This window comes from Narcine bancroftii, chromosome 3 (assembly GCF_036971445.1).
Source record: "Narcine bancroftii isolate sNarBan1 chromosome 3, sNarBan1.hap1, whole genome shotgun sequence".
In the NCBI taxonomy this organism is placed as follows: domain Eukaryota; kingdom Metazoa; phylum Chordata; class Chondrichthyes; order Torpediniformes; family Narcinidae; genus Narcine; species Narcine bancroftii.
In genome coordinates, this window is record NC_091471.1 from 366,717,294 (window position 1) to 366,737,542 (window position 20,249).

Sequence of the window (20,249 nt, forward strand, 5' to 3'; positions counted from 1 at the left end):
TTTTCCCCAGTCCATAATGTATTAAGTTCTCCCAGTACATCAAGTTGTATAGGTTCTTCTATCTCAAGAGATGCAGTTTGCAGCGCCACCTCTACAGTTGACAAATGCCTTTGAGTAACTCTTTGTTCTAAAGGCTGTTTGGCGCCCTCTTTAGGGGGCTCTACCGATGTAACATAGAGCTCTACATCCGAACACTGTACCTCTCTCCTGGGATCCATTTTACGCTGAGTCCCGGTGTCTTTCCTGTAGGTAGGCTCCAAAACTTGAACTTTTAGAAAATGTAATTTTTTGATGATCTGTTGTCGTTTTTATTTGCTCTTTTCCACCAATTGTACCAGCATAAGTTAAATTAACAGCACTGAAATTATCTAAACTTTTAAAGAATTTTAACGGGCATTTCTAGACAAAACAATAAGATAGTCAGGAGAGAACTGGAAAGCACGTCTGGTCCTTACGCCATCTTGCCACGCCCCCCTCTTAAAACTTGCTTGATTGGTGTTGGATTTTTGATGGTTTAGGATTCATCTTGGGTATTGTATTACATTGATAGGCAATGTAAATGCACATTGTCAAGGATTAATTGAACTGATCATATTTTTTAATGGTATGCATTGGAATTCATTGCCTCTCTCCAGGTTCTGGGCTTTGTTGGCTGAGTATTTGCCCATTCACAGCATCTCCACTCTGCCCCTTGTCACATCTTTTTGTCAAGGCTTTGGGAAGAATTTGTACAGGGATGGAAAGGTAGGAATTGATTAGTTCTTTCATGGTATAAGTTGAACTCCATTCTGCTGTGGTGTGAACCCATAAGTGGGGTGGCCATGAAAGGGAATCTTTTCTTATTTGCTAAACTATAACTCTGTGGTGTTACTGCAGGTAAACCTATTGTGCCTTCAAAGCCATATTCTAATCTTTCACCAGATAACTTTTTAACAAGGATCCCCATCCTAAAGAACCTGAATATTTAAGGAGATAACTTGCTTGCACTGTTATTTTCATATCACTTTTAGACATTTGCAGAAATGCGGTGCTAGAAGTGTGGTATTTGTATGGTATTTAAAAGCAGCAAAAGTAAACAAAAAAACCATACATGAGCCTTCATGTCTTTGATGCTTAGTGCATTGAATTTGTCTAGTTCTTGCCTTATTTAGAACCAAAAGCAAGAGCATGTCAGAAAAATAATAATTGGTGTGCCAGCAGTTTCCCAGTAATGGAACTTGTCCCTTTGAATTAAAAATTTGTAGGTGCTTGTTCCACGATGGTTATTTGGGAGTGCAATAATCTAGTCTGATGACATTTAGGCTTACAGGCCCTTCCGGCCCCCAAAAACTTCAATTAACCTACAGTCCCCGTACACTTTGAAGGGTGGGAGGAAACCAGAGCTTCTTGAGGAAACCCATGCAGACACAGGGAAGACGTACATACCCAGTCACTGGTGCTGTAATAGCATTGTTTAGCATAGCATAAAACAAAACAGTCTCTGTTCTTTCAGTGAACTTTAAATGATCTTGAGGCACTCTTTCAAGAAAGAGCACAGGTAAGGTGGAGTAGGGGTGGTTCTTGGTGATCTGGCCACTTATATCCTTCAGCTATCCACTCTGATAGATTATCTGGTCATATATTCCCCTCGCCCATAATCAAGCCCAAGTTTGTTTTTGAGAAATACTTACGTGGGTTATACCCATGTTGTACCATTACTTCCAGGTCTTTATTATTGAAAAGTTAATCATTCATATTTGACTCATTCAGTGATGCACCCGTGTCTCAGAATTTGACATTTTTCCCAAGGCTGGGGCTTTTCTTACATAACGACTTTGTCCAAAGTTTCTACCAGCTATGAAGCATTTTAGGTATGACTTGAGATTCTGAAGTGGTCCATATAAATTCTGGTTTATTTTCTTTTGTAGTAAACATATTCCCTATGCTAAGTGGTGGGTGTAATTGATCTTTGGCTGCTATATCCTTTTTCAGCTAAAGGGACTGATATTTTAACATATTTATGTTTTGGAGTTCAGTCATATAAATTGAAATTAAATTTTGATATTGTTTAACGTTTCCCATCAACATGATTATCACTGTATCTGCCTGCAGGTGGAGACTGTTGGGAGTTGGCTTAATCTCAGTGCACAGGAAATTCAGCCGTTATTTGTAGATCAGCAGTCAGATCTGGCAAATGATTTTGTGAAAATCTATGGATGTTCAGAAGATGCCTGGAATGGAGGATGCAGTTTGGTAATTAAGGGGTTAATCCCTGGTACCAGGAGAGAAATATCTGTGAGGTTAGTCCATGTCCAAATATTTATAGATTACTTGACTCCTTCACATCTCTCTCCCCTTTCCAAGGACAGGTATATGTCTGAGAAATATCCTCACTGATGTGCATTATTCTGGTGCCATCTCATTGTTTTATTCTGGACAATTAATCAGTGATGGTTGAATCAGTAATTTCTCAGCATTTCAGAACGGTATTTTTTTCTAATCCAGTTAGTTAAATGCATTTATTTCAGTTTCATTTGTAAAATGCATTTAGGGCCCTTTACCATTTCTTGATAGCATTCAGCAAATTATTGAATTTATACTAGATCCATCAATGTTTATAACAGATTTACAGCTCTTTATTTAATAATAGATTTCCTCTGTATCCATGCATTTCCTTTGAAGGGGAAGGAATTTGTCATTTGGGCCAATCTTTTTGTCCTTCCTAAAATGGTCACTGCTTTTTTATTTGGCTCTAAAGGTTATCATAGCTGAAGGGTGAAAGGTTGAGCTTCCTTTGCTACACCAGTTGGTCTGGGCAGATGGAGCTCATTAACCACAGATGATAACGTCACTTCTTCTGGCTATCCATCCCATAGAATGACGATGGTTCCTTTCAGTCAGTTTGTGGGGTTTATACCCCACTCCTCAGAAAGGAACAACGTGTGTGTGAATGGATTTAGGTGAGTAGGGGTTGCTCAGCTCCAGACCCACCCTCTCGACATCCCCTCTTGGATCCAGCGGCATGGAGAGGTCCAAGACGGCTGGGGGAGGTTCTGTTGTCGTGAATGGCCAGACCAAGCTTCGATGCAAGGGGATGTCCTTTCCATGCTTTACGGCATGTGTTTGTTAGATGGTCCTTGAACCTACAAGAGGGTCAAATCTTGTTTATCATCCTGCAGGGTGTCTAGCCACCCTCCGTACCAGGCAAGCCTGGAGGGGGTGCCAGTTTAGTCGCCGACAATGTGACAGGTTGTACTGGGTTACATGCGAATTTAGTGACACATTTAGTAACTCATCCAGGAGAGGATTTCAAACCTCCGCTGCCTTGTGGCTATAACCACTCAGGAGGAGAAATTGGAGGGCAGCTATCTGCCATATCCAGTACTGGCACAGAAGCTGTTGACACCAGGATGTATCGACTTTTGTCAGTAGTGGAGAGGGTCAAGTACTTTCCTGATTGTCAACATCTTGGAGGATCTATCCTGGAGCCTCCATGTTGATGCAATCGCGAAGAAGGCTCACCAGTGGCTGTGCTTTGTAGGTGTCTGAGAAGATATGGTATGTCACCGAAGACGATGAAAACTTCTACAGGTTTACCATGGAGAGCATTCTGGCTGGCTGCATCACTGCCTGGTACGGAGACGCCAACTCTCAGGACAAGGAGAAATTCCAGAGGGTTGTTGACTCAGTCTGTGACATCACAGGCCCTACACTTCACTCTACCTGAGGTGGTGTCTTGAAAAAGCAGCCTCTACCCTCAAAAGACCCCACCACCCAGGGCATGCCCTCGTCACTCTGCTACATCAGGGAAAAGGTCCAGGAGCCTGAAGACGAGCACTCTCCAGCATAAGGACAGCTTCTTCCCCACTGCCATCAGATTCCTGAATAATTAATGAACCACAGATGTCGCCTTACTTTTTGTGCACTTTTATTTTATTTAAAAAAATATTTATTGTTATAAGATGGTTTATAATATGAATGTTTGCACTAAGATGTTGCTGGAAAGCATCGAATTTTGTGCCAGCTCTGGGATTTTTGTTACTTGATTCTGTTCAGTGAACTAGAGAAGATGGTTATATATCTTCAGAAGTTAAGACACTTGAATAAAGTGGCACGGTATTGTGGCAGGATTGGGAATTCTGTTGTTGTGTTCAGGGAAAAAAATATAGTCGCTAAATGAGCCTGTGTTGAAAGTTCAACAGTTTTAGTTAAGGCTGAAATTTTCCCATCAGTTAAGTGGGCCAGGATCCTTCACCAATTAAGATCATTTAAGGATTGAGCAACTTATGAATTTTATTGGGGTCTCTTTTAGTGGGGGGTTAACATCCATAATCCATTGCAAAACACATTTTAAAGTGTTAAAAGATGCAGTTTGGAATCCCAAATAATTCTCGGGTTCATTTGATTTAATCAGTTGAGAGGTTGATGCCAGAATTGGTCCATTGTGGAAGTCCAGAAAATACCCAACATCCCTATAGAATAGGCTGTATGCTGGCTGACCTGATTTGGGATGGGGGCATGGGGAACGGGCGGGAGAAGTGAGCTAGCAGTAGCTATGCTGTATAACATTCCACGAGACAGGCTAATTGTAATAGAGCACACAAGGTCAAAATTTTCTCTTTTAAGATATTATCTCTTATGAAATGGCTTCATATTGCTAACCACATTATCATGGAATTCTCCTTCTTAACTCACAGGTGTTAAATTCAGGCAAATTTGTTCCCACAGGTTATTTGGTTTGCAAGTCCAGAGCCCTCCCAAAGTTTTTGTTGTCTTTATTTACAAGGTAGAAGATGGCACGGGAGTCTACGTGAGATCAAAGCTAACGACGTGTCCACGGTCACAATTGGATTCTGACAAAGTTTCCTCTGTTAATGGTATGTGAGATGGGAATAAATACGTATGTATGGCACTAAATTGCTGATAACAATAGATTTGTTTCATAAAGAAATCTTTGATCTTTTACATGTGCGTAGTTAGAGCAAGAGCCATGTAGCACAGAAATGGGCTTCAGTCAATGGTCATCAATAAGTATTTATCTGCTCTATAACCTCTTTTGCCAGCACTTGGTCCATTGCCTATTGCGTCAAAGTTCAGATTTGTTGTCAGAGTACATACAGTACATGACATCACATACAACCCTGAAATTCTTTTTCCCTCGGGTTAGGCAAAATTTCTACTTATTGGTAACTGTACACTGTACTCAAGAAAAAGATACGGAAACAAAAGAGAGAAATGTAAACAAAAAATGAAAATAAACTCTGCGATACAGAAAAAAAATAAATATTCAGTAATAAATAATGTGCAAAGTAAAAGACCTTAAAGGAGTTTGAGTCTGTGTTGAGGAGTCTGATGGAGGGGAAGCCACTGTTACTGAACTAGTAGTTTGAGTCTTGAGGCACCTCTTTCTCTTTCCTGATGGTAGGAGTGAGAACAGAACATGTCCTGGGTGGTGTGGATCCTTGATGATTGCTGCTGCTCTCCGATGGCAGCGTTCTATGCAGATTTTCTCAATGGTGGGGAAAGTTTTGCCAGTGATGTACTGGGCTGTGTCTACTACATTTTGCTGGTCTTTCCACTCAGGGGTATTGGTGTCCCCAGACCAGACTGTGATGCAGCTGGTCAGCACACTCTCAACTACAAATCTATAGAAGTTTATCCATATTTTTGATATCATACCAAACGTCTGGAAGCTCCTGAGGCACTGACGTGTTTTGTCCACGATAGTGTGTTGGGTCCAGGAAAGATCTTCCGAGATGGTGACTTCCAAGAACTTAAATTTGCTCACCCTCTCCACTTCTGATAACTGAATGATCACTGGATTGTTCACCTTTGCTTTTTTCCCTTCTTAAAATCCATAATCAGCTCCTTGGTTTTGGTGTGAGGTTGTTGATTGTACAACATTCATCCAAGTTTTCAATCTCCCTCCTGTATGCTGATTCATTGCCCCTTGGGCAGGTTGGTTACAAGGGAATTCCAGACCACATTATGTCACTTCACCTCTCCACTAAATGAATGATTATGGAATAATCTGCAGCCAGTACTGCTCACATACTGAAAGCAGTACCATAATGGACTTCCAAGGGGACATCTTTTCAGCATCCGAATTTTCTTTCCCACTGAAGAGAGAGTACAGATGTTGCCAAATCTGTTTGTTACTACATAACCTCAATATTATTACTCAGTTTCTCGGCAGTTAACATCTGTTGTGCTCAAGCCATAATTTGGCAATGAATTTACATCAGAATACTGTGGGAATAGCGCGATAATAAGCTGTCTGGTGAACAGTGTTTCCTCTGCAGCATTGCTTCCAATACAAACTGTTTCACCTGCTTTTTGTCCCACACACTCGGCAGCTTTGGCAAATATCATTTAAGTACACAGTGGTGTGGGCAGGTGTAATTTTGATTCAAGTATAAAGATTTTGTTTAACGATTCTATGCAGAAGGTTTGATCCAATCACACAGTTTCTTGGCAATTCTGATTCCACTTCATCTTTTTTTGATGGCTTCAAGAGGTTGAGAGATGGCCCAAATTTCAATAAAAGACTGCAAATTATTTTTAAATAATAAAAAAGAGAATTGTCATTTCTGTTTGTTAAGACTGTGTATTAGATGTCAAGAAGGGTATTGGTTGTGAGTTTACAGGAATGAATGGCGAGTGTTCTTTATTACACTTTTGCCTGCAATCTGTGTTATTTCACCACAGTTTTGAAGAGGTAAGATAGTGTGATGTGTTCTGCAAGACAAACAATTTAATCATTTTGATGGAAGAATACAGCGGTGCAGTGCTAATTTTTTAGGTGCTGGAGCTCACTAAAAATGGCAACAAGGAGGTCTCGTGAAGCATGGCCTTGGTGGCCGCTATGTTGTATTTGGTGTTGTATAATTTAATAATATAGCAAAAGTATTGCTTGGTTGCACTCACTCAATTTTAACACTACAGAGTATTTGACTATAACTGCCACTAATCACGGTAACTGCAGATTCTGTGCTACTTAAAATGTATAAACTGGAAACATACAGCATCAGTCTTTGAGACGGACTGAATGGAATGCAAGCCACTGCACATAGTCTTCTAAATGTACTGGAGGGTGTTGCACTTTCCTGGATCCCCTCGGGGATGAAGACCACCGAACCCGAACACAACCCCTCAACTTTTCTGTCATGTATTGATAAGTTGGAGAATTGTCTCCACTTTTGTGACAATTGTCAAACTGGGCACATCCTACAAGGTGTCTTCATTAGTCTAGTGGGCTGGATGATTGGATTGACTGCTCTATTCAGCTTCATTTGCCCATCCACCTGATTATAGCTCTGCAGCTATAATAGTCATCTCTACCTTCCCATCATATATCAATGTGTTCAGAATGGTTTCTAAGTCTTCCTTTGACAGGTCTACCTTGCTGATTCCCACTTTGGGAGGGCTCTGGATGTATTGCCACACTTCATGAGATGAAGCAAATGAGCTGTTCCTTCGCACCATAGTACTTGTTTACTCTCCTGTGCTGCCACAGCCGTGTTTTGTAAGAACTTGAACCCTGTCGGTTCAACACTTTCACAAATCCTGGCCCTGGTTTCCTGATCCAAGCTCTTGAGAGTTTGGCCCCCGGCCCCAGTTTCCCCAGCTGTCCCAGGCCTGGTTTCCCCGTCTGTCCAGGTCTCGGCTCTTGAGTTTGGCATCTCACTTTCTCTCTTTCACTTTACTGTTTCTCTTTCTTTTTTTTCTTGTTTTCCTCTCGAGTTTCTTCCTTTTTCCTGCTGCCGAGCACATGCTTTTGTCACCTGATGTTGTTCTTTTTTTTCCACCTCCAACGTCCTTTTTAAGAAATCCTGTGGATTCCGTTGTCTGGAGGGTGGATTTTTAATTCTCGTCGCCGCTTTGTCCCTTTTGGAAGTATCACTGTTGGTTGCTCGAGACTCAGAGGAGCTGTAATTCATTTGAGAATGGCGCCAGACTGAAACTCCCTGGAGAATGTAACTCGGTGTATCTGATGATACGCGCACATGACTCGTGCATGTGAGTTCCCATAACATTCCTCATCCCCTACCCAACACCCGCTTCCATAAAATCCCTGCTGTATTTAATATCTGGCTTCTGTTCTAGTTTAAATTCCCTGCTTATTTGCCTATTTTTATAGAGGTGTCGGAACGGTGCGATGGAGAGCACCCCAGCTAGAATATAAAATTAAACCAGGGAGTGTGAAGGAGGTACTTGATTCATGGGATAATCAGGAGCAGGAAGGAGAGAGGAAAGAGAATGGTCAAACAAATTATTTTAAATGTTTTTGGCATGGAAGAATTTGCTGTTTGAGAGTTTACTCTTGTAAAGTAAATGTTCCATACCGGAAGATGATTTAGCTTGAGACAGATTACACCTACACCTGAATGGACATGTACTTACAGGTGACCCCTGTGCTTGCTGTAGCCATTCAGATCATGGAAATGTGCTCTCACAGAATTTGCAAATCACTACCCAAAAATATGAGATGCAGAATAAAATATGCCCGGTGGAATTTATATAAATAAATAAAGAAACACAATTTTTCTTATTTCAGCTTCCATTTCTTGATATATCGGTTGATGGCGCTCCTTCATTGTGATATGGGTAGTTGTCCATGAACAGAAATCCCTCACCAATTCCATCCCACGTCCCTGAGCTGCCAGTGACGTCGGGGCTTGCCTGTTCTTTTGCTGCTATGTTTAATGAGCTTTCGTACATAAGTACTGTTCAGTATTGGAATATATGGTTGTACAACTAAAAATGCTGGGCAGATGAATCTGCGGATTCGTGGCCAGGGTTACCGGTCCAGTGTGGACACTGCAACTGAAGAAGGCAACGAGAAGCCACTTCAGTATTTTTCCCTTGTATAATCATGAACTCAGCATCAACTACGGCCTCAGCTTGAAGGAGAACAGGCGAGGCCACATGGTCAGAGATCATGATGGATGGAGAGATGTGATTGCCCACACTGAATGGCAAGGCACCTGAATGAATGAATGAATGAATGAATGAATGAATGAATGAATGACTGTTCTACTGTTGCTTGCCTATAAATATTTTGAGGGGATTCTGAGAGGCAGGATCTATCTGCATTTGGGAATGCAAGGAAAGATTGTGTTATAGCATGATGTGGTGCATGGCAAATCATGTCTCGTAAATTTGAGGGTTATTTTGGAGGTGATCAAGAGGATGATGAGGACACACTTGTAGACATTGTATGATTTTTAACAAGGTTTTTGTCCCTTATGGTTGGTTGGTCCCAAAGGTTAGATCCCATGTGATCTGATGTACGGTAGCCAATTGGATGCAAGATTGGCTTGGTGGAAAATGTCAGAGGGTGGTAAGGGTGAGGTGTTTTTCAGATTGGAGGACTGTCATCAGCGGTGTGCTGCAGGGATTGGGGTGATTTGGATGATACTGTAGATGGCATGCGTAGCAAGTTTGTGGAAGAAACTAAAATTGGTAGTGTGAAGAAAGTTTGCTATGGTTATAGCAAGATCTAGGCCAACTGGGGAAAGGGGCAAAGGGATGGTAGATGGAATTCGACTCGTGTGCAAAGTGATGCACTTTGGGAAGTTAAACCAAGCAGGATTTACAAAATGAACATCGAGGCAATGGGCAGTGTGGTAGAACAGAGAGACCAAGGGAAACAGGAACATACAGTAGTTCTGAAGGTGATGACACGGGTGATAAAGGTGGTGAGACGTTGGGAACACTTGTCTTCATCGGATGGGACACTGTACAAGAATTGGCATGTCACATTACAGGTGTTGGTGAAACCTCTGGAATATTTTGTGCAGTTATGGTTGCCATACTGAAGCAAGGCTGTGATTAAGTCAGGAACACTAGTCCAGGACTGGAGGGCTTGAGTTACAAGAAGCGACTGGATAGGCTTGGGCTCTTTTCCCTGGAGTGAAGGAGTGGTAGGAGTTTATAAAATGATGAGGGGGATTGTCTCAATCCTTCTATTGTGTGGGTCAAACACAGGCACCATGTGGTTAGCTAGATCGGCATGGACTGGTTAAACTGTGCTGTGTAACTCTGAGACTTCTGTAGGAGCAGGGCAGTTGGTACCTGATTTATTTCCTGATAGCATTTTTACCTCAGTCTCAAAATTATGTTTGCCACTTTTATCATATTGAGTGGATTTGGCACAGACTGAAGATGAATAACTGTGATAAAGTTCTCTGCACGGAACAACCGCTCCTCATCACTTCCCCACAGTCGGATCTGATTATTTCATCCCAGACTTGTCTCTTGAATATCCATTTGGTGAACAGTTCTATTCGCAATTTCTGAATTTCTGTTTGTAAAAGATGAGCTATACTTGTGGACCATATATTTTGGGCATTGGATACCAGTTCATGTGTATCCAGTTTGACTCTATGGCAAGTGTTTGCATATTATTAAAGTTATTGGAATCCAGTCAATATTAGACTTTGAGTTGGAACCTGATTCTGAATTATTGATTTTATTTGAATCTGAGACAGAGAAATAGTTGGAAAAGTCTTTACATTTAAACAGGCCCTTCCAGCCCGTGAGCCAGTTCCACCTAAATACACCAAATAACCTGCGAACGGCGTATGTTTTTGGAGGTTGGGAAGAAGCTGAAGCCACAGAAAAAAGCCGTGCTGGCACAGGAGAGAATGTACAATCTCTTACAGACAGTGCCGGGTTCTAACCTCACTTGCTGCTGTAATAGTGTTGCGCTAGCCGCCACGCTAACCGTGCTACCCTGAATGACCTTCTCTTGATGATGTTGAAGTTGGGTGCAGGATGTTTGACGTTGCTGCACAACACGTTTGTGCTAAGCAACAGATGAAATTACAGATGTAAATATCCAATTGCTGGAGCTCTATTAAGACACTCAAGGACTCCTGCATCTTCTGTCTCCATTACACAACAGATGGTGACTTGTGTCCCACTGTGCCACTCCACTTAAATGCCTTTAGTAATCTGGTATTAGGTTAAACACTCCATTGTAGTCAAATCTGCTTCAGAATTGTAATAGAGTTGTACGTCAGGGAAACCAACTGAATCTGCACCAACCATAAAGCACCCGCTTGAACGAATCCAACTCCAATCCCATTTTATTCTTTGCATGCCTCCCACTTTCCCATCAATTCCACCACCCCCAGGATTCTACCACTCACCCACCAACGCAGGTTGCAATTTGCAATGGCATATCTTTGGGACGTAGGGGGAAAATGGAACGTCAAGAGGAAAGCCACACAATCTCTGAGGGAATGTGCAAACTCCACCTGGTCAGCACCCAAGGTCAGGCTTGTATCCGAGTCACAGGAGCTGTGAGACAGCAGCTCCGTGGACACTGTGCTCCCCAGATATATTCGGGAAGCTTGTGTACTACTGGGTGCTGTGCACCCCAGGTATAGTAGAGAAGCCTGAATGCTATTCGACACAGTGCTTTCTTTCCAGGTATATCAGAGAAGCTTGCTGAAGTGTTATTTTACGTGTTTCTTTGGCAGTATTGGAACCGCTACCAGAGGATAATGCTTTTGTTCAGAAGTTTATTCAGAATAGTGCTCCTTGGAACCTTGAAGGATGGACATGTTGGTGAGTGTATATATTGCAGCTGGTTTTTTTTGTGTGTGTGGTGGAGGTGTGGATGGAATAATGCAATAAACCTTGATAGTGAAAATAATTTGCAACATCTCCCTTCACACATCCAACACGTTGTACGCATGATCAGGACAAACATTAAAGTCAACTGACTGAAAAGTAGACTGCACTTTAAAAAAAAATCTTCATGGCTATTTTCTGGTGGAAAACGTTGCCAAAGGGTTGGAGTTGTTGCCTAAACAGGAAGGAAAAAGATAAAATTTTAGTCTTGTTGAATTTCTTTGATTGAAGTCGTGCAGTTAAAGCTATTAGTTTGTGCCTTTTGTATCAAAATCAATGGAACCTTGAAAAACTGGTGCTACAAATTAGCGGGAATGCAGTGTAATAAACATTGAATTTTATTTACTGTGTCCCTGTTAACATTAGTTTTCTTGTAATGATCAGAGGAGGAGGGCTCTTCCAATGTGCTCATTCACATTGGACAGTGTGTCAAAATGAGAAGTTATATTACCATCTCAAGGTGCATCCTAAAATTTGGGTTGTCAAGATCTATGTAGAGCTGCACGAGGAGGGAAAGACAAAGTTAACAGACATAGGGAACCTTGGTTTTCAAAGGATAGTAAGGGACATAATTGGTCTCCTAGAAGATCAGAGTGGTTGTCGATGTGTGGAACCTCACAAGATGGAGGAGACCATAAACAGTTTTTTGTGTCATTATTTACTTAGGAAATTGGCATAGTGCGAAACAAGCAGTAGTGTAATGGAACATATAGAGATTAAAGAGGATGAGATGCTTGCTGCCTTACAGCAAATAAAGGTAGATAAATCTCTTGGACCTTGAGGGAGACTAGTGTAGAAATTGGAAGGGTCCTGGCAGTATTTAAAATGTCCTTAGCCATGGGTGGATATGCTGGAGGGTGGCTTGTGTTGTACTGTTGTTTAAAAAAGGCTCCAAAGGTAAACCAGGAAATTACAGCCCCGTGTTCCTGGCGTAAGTAGTAGGTAAATTACAGGTATTTGGACAGCCAAGGGCTAATTAAGGATGGTCATCATGGCTTTGTGTGTGGTAGGTCAGGTTTAATGAATCTTGTAGTTTTTCGAGTAGGTAACCAAGAAAGTAGATGAAGGATGTTGTCTACATGGATTTTAGTAAGGCCTTTGACAAGGTCCCACATGGGAGGTTAGTTCAGAAGGTTCGGACACCTGGTATCCATGGAGACGTTGTAAATTGGATTTAAAATTGGCTGTATTGGAGAAGTTAGAGTGGTAGTGGATGATTGTTTCTCAGACTAGAGGCATGTGATTAGTGATGTGCCTCAGGAATCGGTGCTGGGACCATTGTTGTTTGTTGTCTATATCGATGATCTGGATGATAATCTGTGAAATTGGATCAACAAGTTTTCTGATGTCAGTGAGGAAGGCTTTCAAAGCTTGCAGAAGGATCTGGGCCAACTGGAAAAATGGGCCAGAAAATGGCAGATAGAATTTAATGCAGACAAGTGTGAGGTGTTGCAATTTAGAAGGACAAACCAAGGTAGGACATACATAGTAAATGGAGGGCACTGAGGAGAGCGGAAGAACAAAAGGATCTGGGAATACAGATACATATTTCCCTGAAAGTGGCATCATAGGTAGACAGGGTTGTAAAGAATGATTTTGGCATCTTGGCCTTCATAAGGTATTGAGTATAGGATTTGGGATGTTATGGTGAGGCTGTATAAGACGTTGGTGAGCCCATATTTGGAGTACTGAGTGCAGTTCTGGTGGCCTAACTACAGGAAGAATATCAATGCAGAGCAGAGAAGATTTATTAGGATGTTGCTAGGTCTTCGGGAGTTCAGTTACAGGGAAAGATTAAACAGGTTAGGTCTTTATTCCATGGAGCGTAGAAGAATGAGGAGAGATTTGAGAAGTTTACAAAATTATGAAGGGTATAGACAGAGTAAATGTGAGTAGGGTCTTTCCACTAAGATTAGGAGAGAGATATATATGAGAGGACATGGCTTTAGGGTGAAAGGGGAAAGGTTTAGGGGAACATTCGGGGGAACTTCTTCACTCAGAGAGTGGTAGGAGTGTGGAACGAGAACTTTCATTTGACGTGGTGAATGCTGGCTCACTCTTAAGTTTTAAGAATAAATTGGTTTGCTACATGGATGGGAGAAGTCTGGAAATGTTATGGAATGGGTGCAGGTCAGTGGGAGTAGTGGATGATGTTTTGACACAGACTAGAAGGGCTGAATGCCCTGTTTTCTGTGCTGTAGAGTTTTATGGTTCTATGGTATTGGAGGCAGACACATTTGCAATGTTTAAAAAGCATTTGGCAGGTGCTTGATAGGAGAGGCATGGGTTGGGGGGTGCGAATATCGGTCTAATGCAAGCAAATGGGATTAGTGCAGAAAGGCTTCAAGGACAAGTAGGCAGAAAAATCCTGTTTCTGGGCTCTAAGGTATCATATGCCATTACTTTTGCAAGCTTCTATTTGTTGGTCAATCTCAACTCCACTGAATTTTTATATGCAATTGTTGTTGGAAGCATAATTTATTCAAATTATGTTTAAAACACTTTTCTCTTGCGGATCATGTTTGTTTATAGATATATTTGCAATGATTTTATATAATATGCTCTTTTATTTTAATGACTGTGGTTATAAACCGATTTCCCCATCCATATCTGGGATTCCCTCTATTCTTGAGCCAACCTTCTTTAACTGTTGCAGGTAATTACAAAATGCTGTTTTAAAAGGAGTTTCGGGATTTGGACTCTGTGACAATGAAGGGATGGTAATATATATTCCAAGTCTGAACAGTGTGCAACTTGGAGAGAAATGTCCAGATGTTGTACTTCCATTTGTTTGAAGTGCAATGTATACATTTTAAATTTAGACATACAACATGGTAACAGGACCATTCAGCCCATGAGACTTTGCCACCCAATTTACCTGCAACCTCCAGTAGGTTTTTGCAATGGTGGGAGGAAACTGGAGCACCCAGAGGAAACCCATGCAGGCTCAGGGAGAACGTACAAACTCGCTACAGGCAGCGCAGGATTTGAACCCTGGTTCTGATGCCTGGTGCTGTAATTTTCTTCTTTGGCTTGGCTTTGCGGACGAAGATTTATGGAGGGGGCAAATGTCCACATCAGCTGCAGGCTCGTTTGTGGCTGACAAGTCCGATGCGGGACAGGCAGACACGGTTGCAGCGGTTGCAGGGGAAAATTGGTTGGTTGGGGTTGGGTGTTGGGTTTTTCCTCCTTTGCCTTTTGTCAGTGAGGTGGGCTCTGCGGTCTTCTTCAAAGGAGGTTGCTGCCCGCCAAACTGTGAGGCGCCAAGATGCACGGTTTGAGGCGATATCAGCCCACTGGCGGTGGAAAATGTGGCAGGCACCAAGAGATTTCTTTAGGCAGTCCTTGTACCTTTTCTTTGGTGCACCTCTGTCACGGTGGCCAGTGGAGAGCTCGCCATATAACACGATCTTGGGAAGGCGATGGTCCTCCATTCTGGAGACGTGACCCACCCAGCGCAGCTGGATCTTCAGCAGCGTGGACTACAATAACTGTGCTGCCCCTTCTTGGTGACAGAAGACATGAGTTTGGAAAGAGATGTTGCAGTGCACTTTGTGGCCACTGTGAGTTGGTGGTGGAATGAATGTTCAGGGTGGCGGACAGTTCTAATCAAGTACTGCAGCTTGCTTTGTCCTAGATCGTGAGAGCTATCCATGTGTTGTGGGTACTTCTCTCATCCACACAGATGGAGACCATTCCATTACTCTCCTATTTTGATACGGTAATGGTTAGTGGAGAAATGGTTTTGTGGGGAGAGGGCAGTGGTGGGATGTCACAAAGTCTTTCTGTTACTGATCCACATGATTGGCAGGGTTGTTGATGGTGGGAGATGATGCTCATGTTTTGTCCACAACATTTTCCTTATAAATGCTGACGTGAATTTAGAGTGTTAAATTGGACTATTGTGCCTTAGAATGGGCACTGATATGGATGTCATAACCTGATCATTTCCCATCCTTGAGCATCATTTCACCAGAAAACCTCATGCAGTTCTTATCCCTCATGATTAACACCAAAGAAAGTTGACTCTTTCTGTTACCAACCTTGACCTCCTCCTCCCATTAACTAAGAGTTGAGGCTTTTGAATCTAAATTCTGTGGTCAGTAGAGGTCACTGAAGTATTGGTTTTAAATACAGAGAATAAAAGCAAAGATTAAATTCTGTTCTGACTTTTCCATTTTTATGGAGCACTGACTCCTTAAGGGGAGGAACTGTTACTGTAGGGATTAGTGCAATGTGGTTACGGTGACAGTGGCTGAGGTTCGAATCCAGCACAGTCTAAGAAATTTGTACATTTCTCCGTGTCTGTGTGGGTTTCCACGTACGCTTCAAAAAAAGTACTGGGGTTGTAGGCCAATTGAGTGGCACGGCCTTGTGGGCCGGAGGGGCCTGTTTCTAAGCTGTATGCCTTTATAAAAAAAAAACCATGGAATGATTGTAGATTCTCCCTCTGAGTCAGAAGGTTATTGAGGGTTTGAGCATGAGCTCTAAGGTTACAGTCGAAACGATATTTGCTTCATGCTGACAGTGCAATGGAGAGCTGCCTATGACATCCTCCTGGGTGGTCAGCATCTGAAGTTCAGAGGTACAATGAGCTGGAGGTCTGAAGCCAGCACAGTGAATCTCCCACTCCAACCACAAATCCATTGATAGCACGTGTGTACTGAACTATGGGGCCCTCATCTTTGGCAAAAATAGAAGAAATAAGTGGAGTTCGACTGTTTATTTATGTTCATTTATTTTGGTTTGTTTTATAATTTTTATTAGTTCAGGGTATTTTTTATTAAATTCATCATTTTTAAACTTTTTAATTACCACCATCTCTCTTGACGCCTACTTGCTCAGCCTTGTCAGTTGCTGTTGTTGAACTGGAGAAAATAATTGCAGCTGCAAAGATTGCATGCAGTAACTGGGGTCCAGTGCAGCAGCAGGGTTGTGTGGAGGAATGCCACAATGTCATCAGAAACATTTTCCCCTTTTACACAGCGATCCCACTTAATTGACGTGTGAACAACCTGTCTTTAAAGCCAGCTCGAGTCGTTCACACTGAAGCCGGGTCAGTGTGACCTTTTAGTCAGGAGTTGATGCGAAACGTCGGCTCTGATACTACTACCTACCTTGACGGGTAAAACACGGGATGAAAATGGACACCCCCTCCATCCCACATATGTTGGGCTTACACAGGTAAATGAAGTGGTTAATTCCCGTCTTTTAACAGCTGTGTAAAAGGGGTAATTGATTGAAAGTCCCAAATGTCTTTTAGATGGCTGTTCAAATAAGATCCTGTAAATTCACCGGGTCTCCTGACCATTTATTCCTTGACTAACACCAAATGAACCCACCTGATAGCTTTAGTGAGATCTTATTGTTTGTGGATGTGTTAGTGTGCTCTCCCATAGCAGTAATGCTTTAAAATGATGTATTGGCAGGAAATAGCTTAGGGATGTGATGAGGCCATAAAAGATGCTCTATGAAGACAAGTGTATCCATTATTATGCCAGGAAATAAAAGTGTATCTGCTTTTGAGTTATTTAATTACTGTAACATTTAACCTGGATTTTAACCCTGTGTAGTCAGATATTACAAGAACAAGACTTGCACTAATAGATAATTCCATGAAGATTAATTTAAATAATCTAATCTGGGTTAACCCACCTAATATTGAAATATTTTCCCAAATTGCTTTTAGTCTTCTATCTGAGCGAGGAACTGCATTAGAACTTGCTTCCCCAAGGCTGGGTTTGCCTGAGGGTTTTCATCAATGGTTACGTAATGGAGCTGGTTAAACCCTGTAGCTAATTAAAGGCTTCAGTTATTTAATACAAGGATTTGCATAATGCATTGTCTTTTAGTGCTGGTGAAACCTTTGAGGTTTGTATTGCTGTAATTTTTAAAAATTCAGTCTAAAATTGCAATTCAAATCACTGAATCCAAGCTCATGGCACCATTTGTAAGAAATCTGGATTGCTACCATATATCAAAGTTCGGCAGATGTCCTGATGGCTTATATTCACGTGTGACTTAAATGCGCATCATTATTTTCCTCAACACATACCCAATAATTGCAATTCAACTGGACTTTATTCCCACCTTAATGATATTATTCTGGAGACGTGACCCATCCAGCGCAGCTGGATCTTCAGCAGCGTGGGCTCGATGCTGTCGACCTCTGCCATCTCGAGTACTTCGATGCTTGGGGTGTAAGCGCTCCAATGGATGTTGAGGATGGAGCGGAGACAACGCTGGTGGAAGCGTTCTAGGAGCCGTAGGTGGTGCCGGTAGAGGTCTCCAGAATGGAGGACCATCGCCTTCCCAAGATCGTGTTATATGGCGAGCTCTCCACTGGCCACCGTGACAGAGGTGCACCAAAGAAAAGGTACAAGGACTGCCTAAAGAAATCTCTTGGTGCCTGCCACATTGACCACCGCCAGTGGGCTGATAACGCCTCAAACCGTGCATCTTGGCGCCTCACAGTTTGGCGGGCAGCAACCTCCTTTGAAGAAGACCGCAGAGCCCACCTCACTGACAAAAGGCAAAGGAGGAAAAACCCAACACCCAACCCCAACCAACCAATTTTCCCTTGCAACCGCTGCAATCGTGTCTGCCTGTCCCGCATCGGACTTGTCAGCCACAAACGAGCCTGCAGCTGACGTGGACTTTTTACCCCCTCCATAAATCTTCGTCCGCGAAGCCAAGCCAAAGAAGAAATGATATTATTGATCCATACAACACTAACCCAAAGTGACTCTTTGGGCACCTTGTCAGTGCAGACCCCAGGATAAACGTGTCCCATAAATGGTGATTTGTACAAACGCCAGAGTGCTTCAGCTGCCCTAGATCTGATAAGCCGCATGAGTGCAAGTTATTTTATTTCTTTCTTTGCCATTTGTTTTCATCTATCTTTCTTTCTCCTCCCAACCCAGAGCTTGTCCTTCCTTGTGCCTCTGGCCAAGAATAACTGCCATTCTATGGGTGAAAAATAAAAGTATGTAGATGCTGTGATTGCAGTTAAAACAAAACTGCGGGAGAAGCTCAGCAGGTCTTGCAGTGTTCATAGGAGGTTAAGATATATCACCGAAGTTTTGGACTTGAGCCCTTCTTCTTTGGCGGCACATACAGCGTAGCGGTTATTGCAGCATTGTTACAGCACCGGTGACTGGGGTTCAAATACAGCACTGTCTGTAAGGAGTCTCCATGTGTGCATGGATTTCCTCTGGGTGCTCCTGTTTCCTCCGACTATTCAAAAACATACCAGTGTATAGGTCAATCGGGTGTAACTGGATATCACAGGCTCATGGGCCTCAAGGGCCTGTTATCATGCAGTATGTCTAAATTTAAATTCAAGGTAGTCCTTAAAGAAGGGCTCAGGCCTGAAATTTTGGTTATACATCTTTACCTCCCATTGGAAGCTGAGTTCCTCTAGCAGTTTTGTTCACTGTATGGGTAGCAGTCTTCGAATGTAGCACCTCAATGGTCGTGCTCTCTTTATGAACCTGAGGTGGTGTATTGTACAGATGCAGTGGATCCTCTTTATCAGTCAGTGTACATGAATAAACTGAGAACGTTGTATTGGCAATAACTGGCTAACTGCCCTTTTTTGATCATTGACCTATATTACAACATTAGAAACCGTTCGTCGGTGTAATTAGTAACTGGTTGTTCCATTACTCAGCTGCTGTCTCTTGGAGCTGACAGACTGCATTCTTCAAGATTTCTCTGTCAGCATTGCCCGTGAAGTGAAGGATGACAAGGACGTGCAGTTTAAATGCAGAATTGGAGAAATCAAGGTAACTTCACGACTTCTTTTTTGCCAGAATGTAAAAGAATTCAAACAGTTGAAAGCTCGTGAATGGGTGTTGTAAATATTGGTTCCAGTTATAGAACTTTAGCTGGTGCTTAACATACTTGTACTTGAGCCACGGACTTTACATATCCTGTAACCATGGGTATTTAATCTTTGTAGCTCCCGTCAATTAAAGGGCACCTGCATAAAAATGGGAGAACTGATTTTCAACCATCTGCAAACTTAAAAGATTTCAAATTATGGCCATGTCATTTGTCTGTTTTAAGTCCTCATTTGTTTCTCTTTGCACAATAAAGGATGGCATATACACCGAGATGTAATTTCATCCTGTCTGACTTGTGTAGTGCTTGAGGGAAGGAAGGCATTTTCGAAATTCTGAAAAAGAATGAAAATGTTAAACATTCTATAGATCAGATGTGACATGGATCATTTGATTACATCATCGTATGACAATCTGGCAATTTAACTGCATTTAAAAGGTTACTGCAGGAAATGATTCCCAGCCAACTAACTATTTCTAACTTGTTCTGCATTGTTTGCACCACTCTTGTAAATGTAACAAGTTTACAGTATGGGTTTGGGGATGTTCTTCTGGAAGTTAAAAAAAAAACCATTGCTTGTCGGAAAATATCATAGCTGTGCTCAGATGGGACAGATCAGAGTGTTCATCAACTGAGACTACGTGGGTGGAGGTAAGGAATGGGAAAGGTATGACCACGTTAAAGGGTTGCATTATGGACCGCCAGATAGTCAGCGAAAATTGGAGGAGCAAATCTGCAGAGAGATAGAAAACATTTGCTGGAAACATAAAGTTGCAATGGTA

The 20,249-nt window shown here is 42.1% G+C and overlaps 1 protein-coding gene and 1 long non-coding RNA gene across 7 annotated transcripts in view; one reads left to right on the forward strand and one right to left on the reverse strand.

Moving 5' to 3' along the window:
- Positions 1–20,249, forward strand: part of engase (endo-beta-N-acetylglucosaminidase) — a 92,680-nt gene that overhangs the window by 32,395 nt on the left and 40,036 nt on the right. For all 6 annotated transcript variants that reach the window (XM_069930240.1, XM_069930241.1, XM_069930242.1 and 3 more), the window contains 5 exons: positions 636–744; positions 2,092–2,279; positions 4,708–4,856; positions 11,469–11,556; positions 19,295–19,409. In XM_069930240.1, the coding sequence (XP_069786341.1) occupies positions 636–744; positions 2,092–2,279; positions 4,708–4,856; positions 11,469–11,556; positions 19,295–19,409 (649 nt within the window). The remainder of the gene's footprint in view (positions 1–635; positions 745–2,091; positions 2,280–4,707; positions 4,857–11,468; positions 11,557–19,294; positions 19,410–20,249) is intronic.
- The window catches only part of LOC138759582 (uncharacterized), a 45,073-nt gene continuing 35,985 nt past the window's right edge, over positions 11,162–20,249 (reverse strand). Inside the window, exons 3-4 of the long non-coding RNA XR_011354962.1 lie at positions 19,019–19,801; positions 11,162–11,797 (exon numbers count right to left, since the gene is read on the reverse strand). This is a non-coding gene — a long non-coding RNA (uncharacterized lncRNA). The remainder of the gene's footprint in view (positions 11,798–19,018; positions 19,802–20,249) is intronic.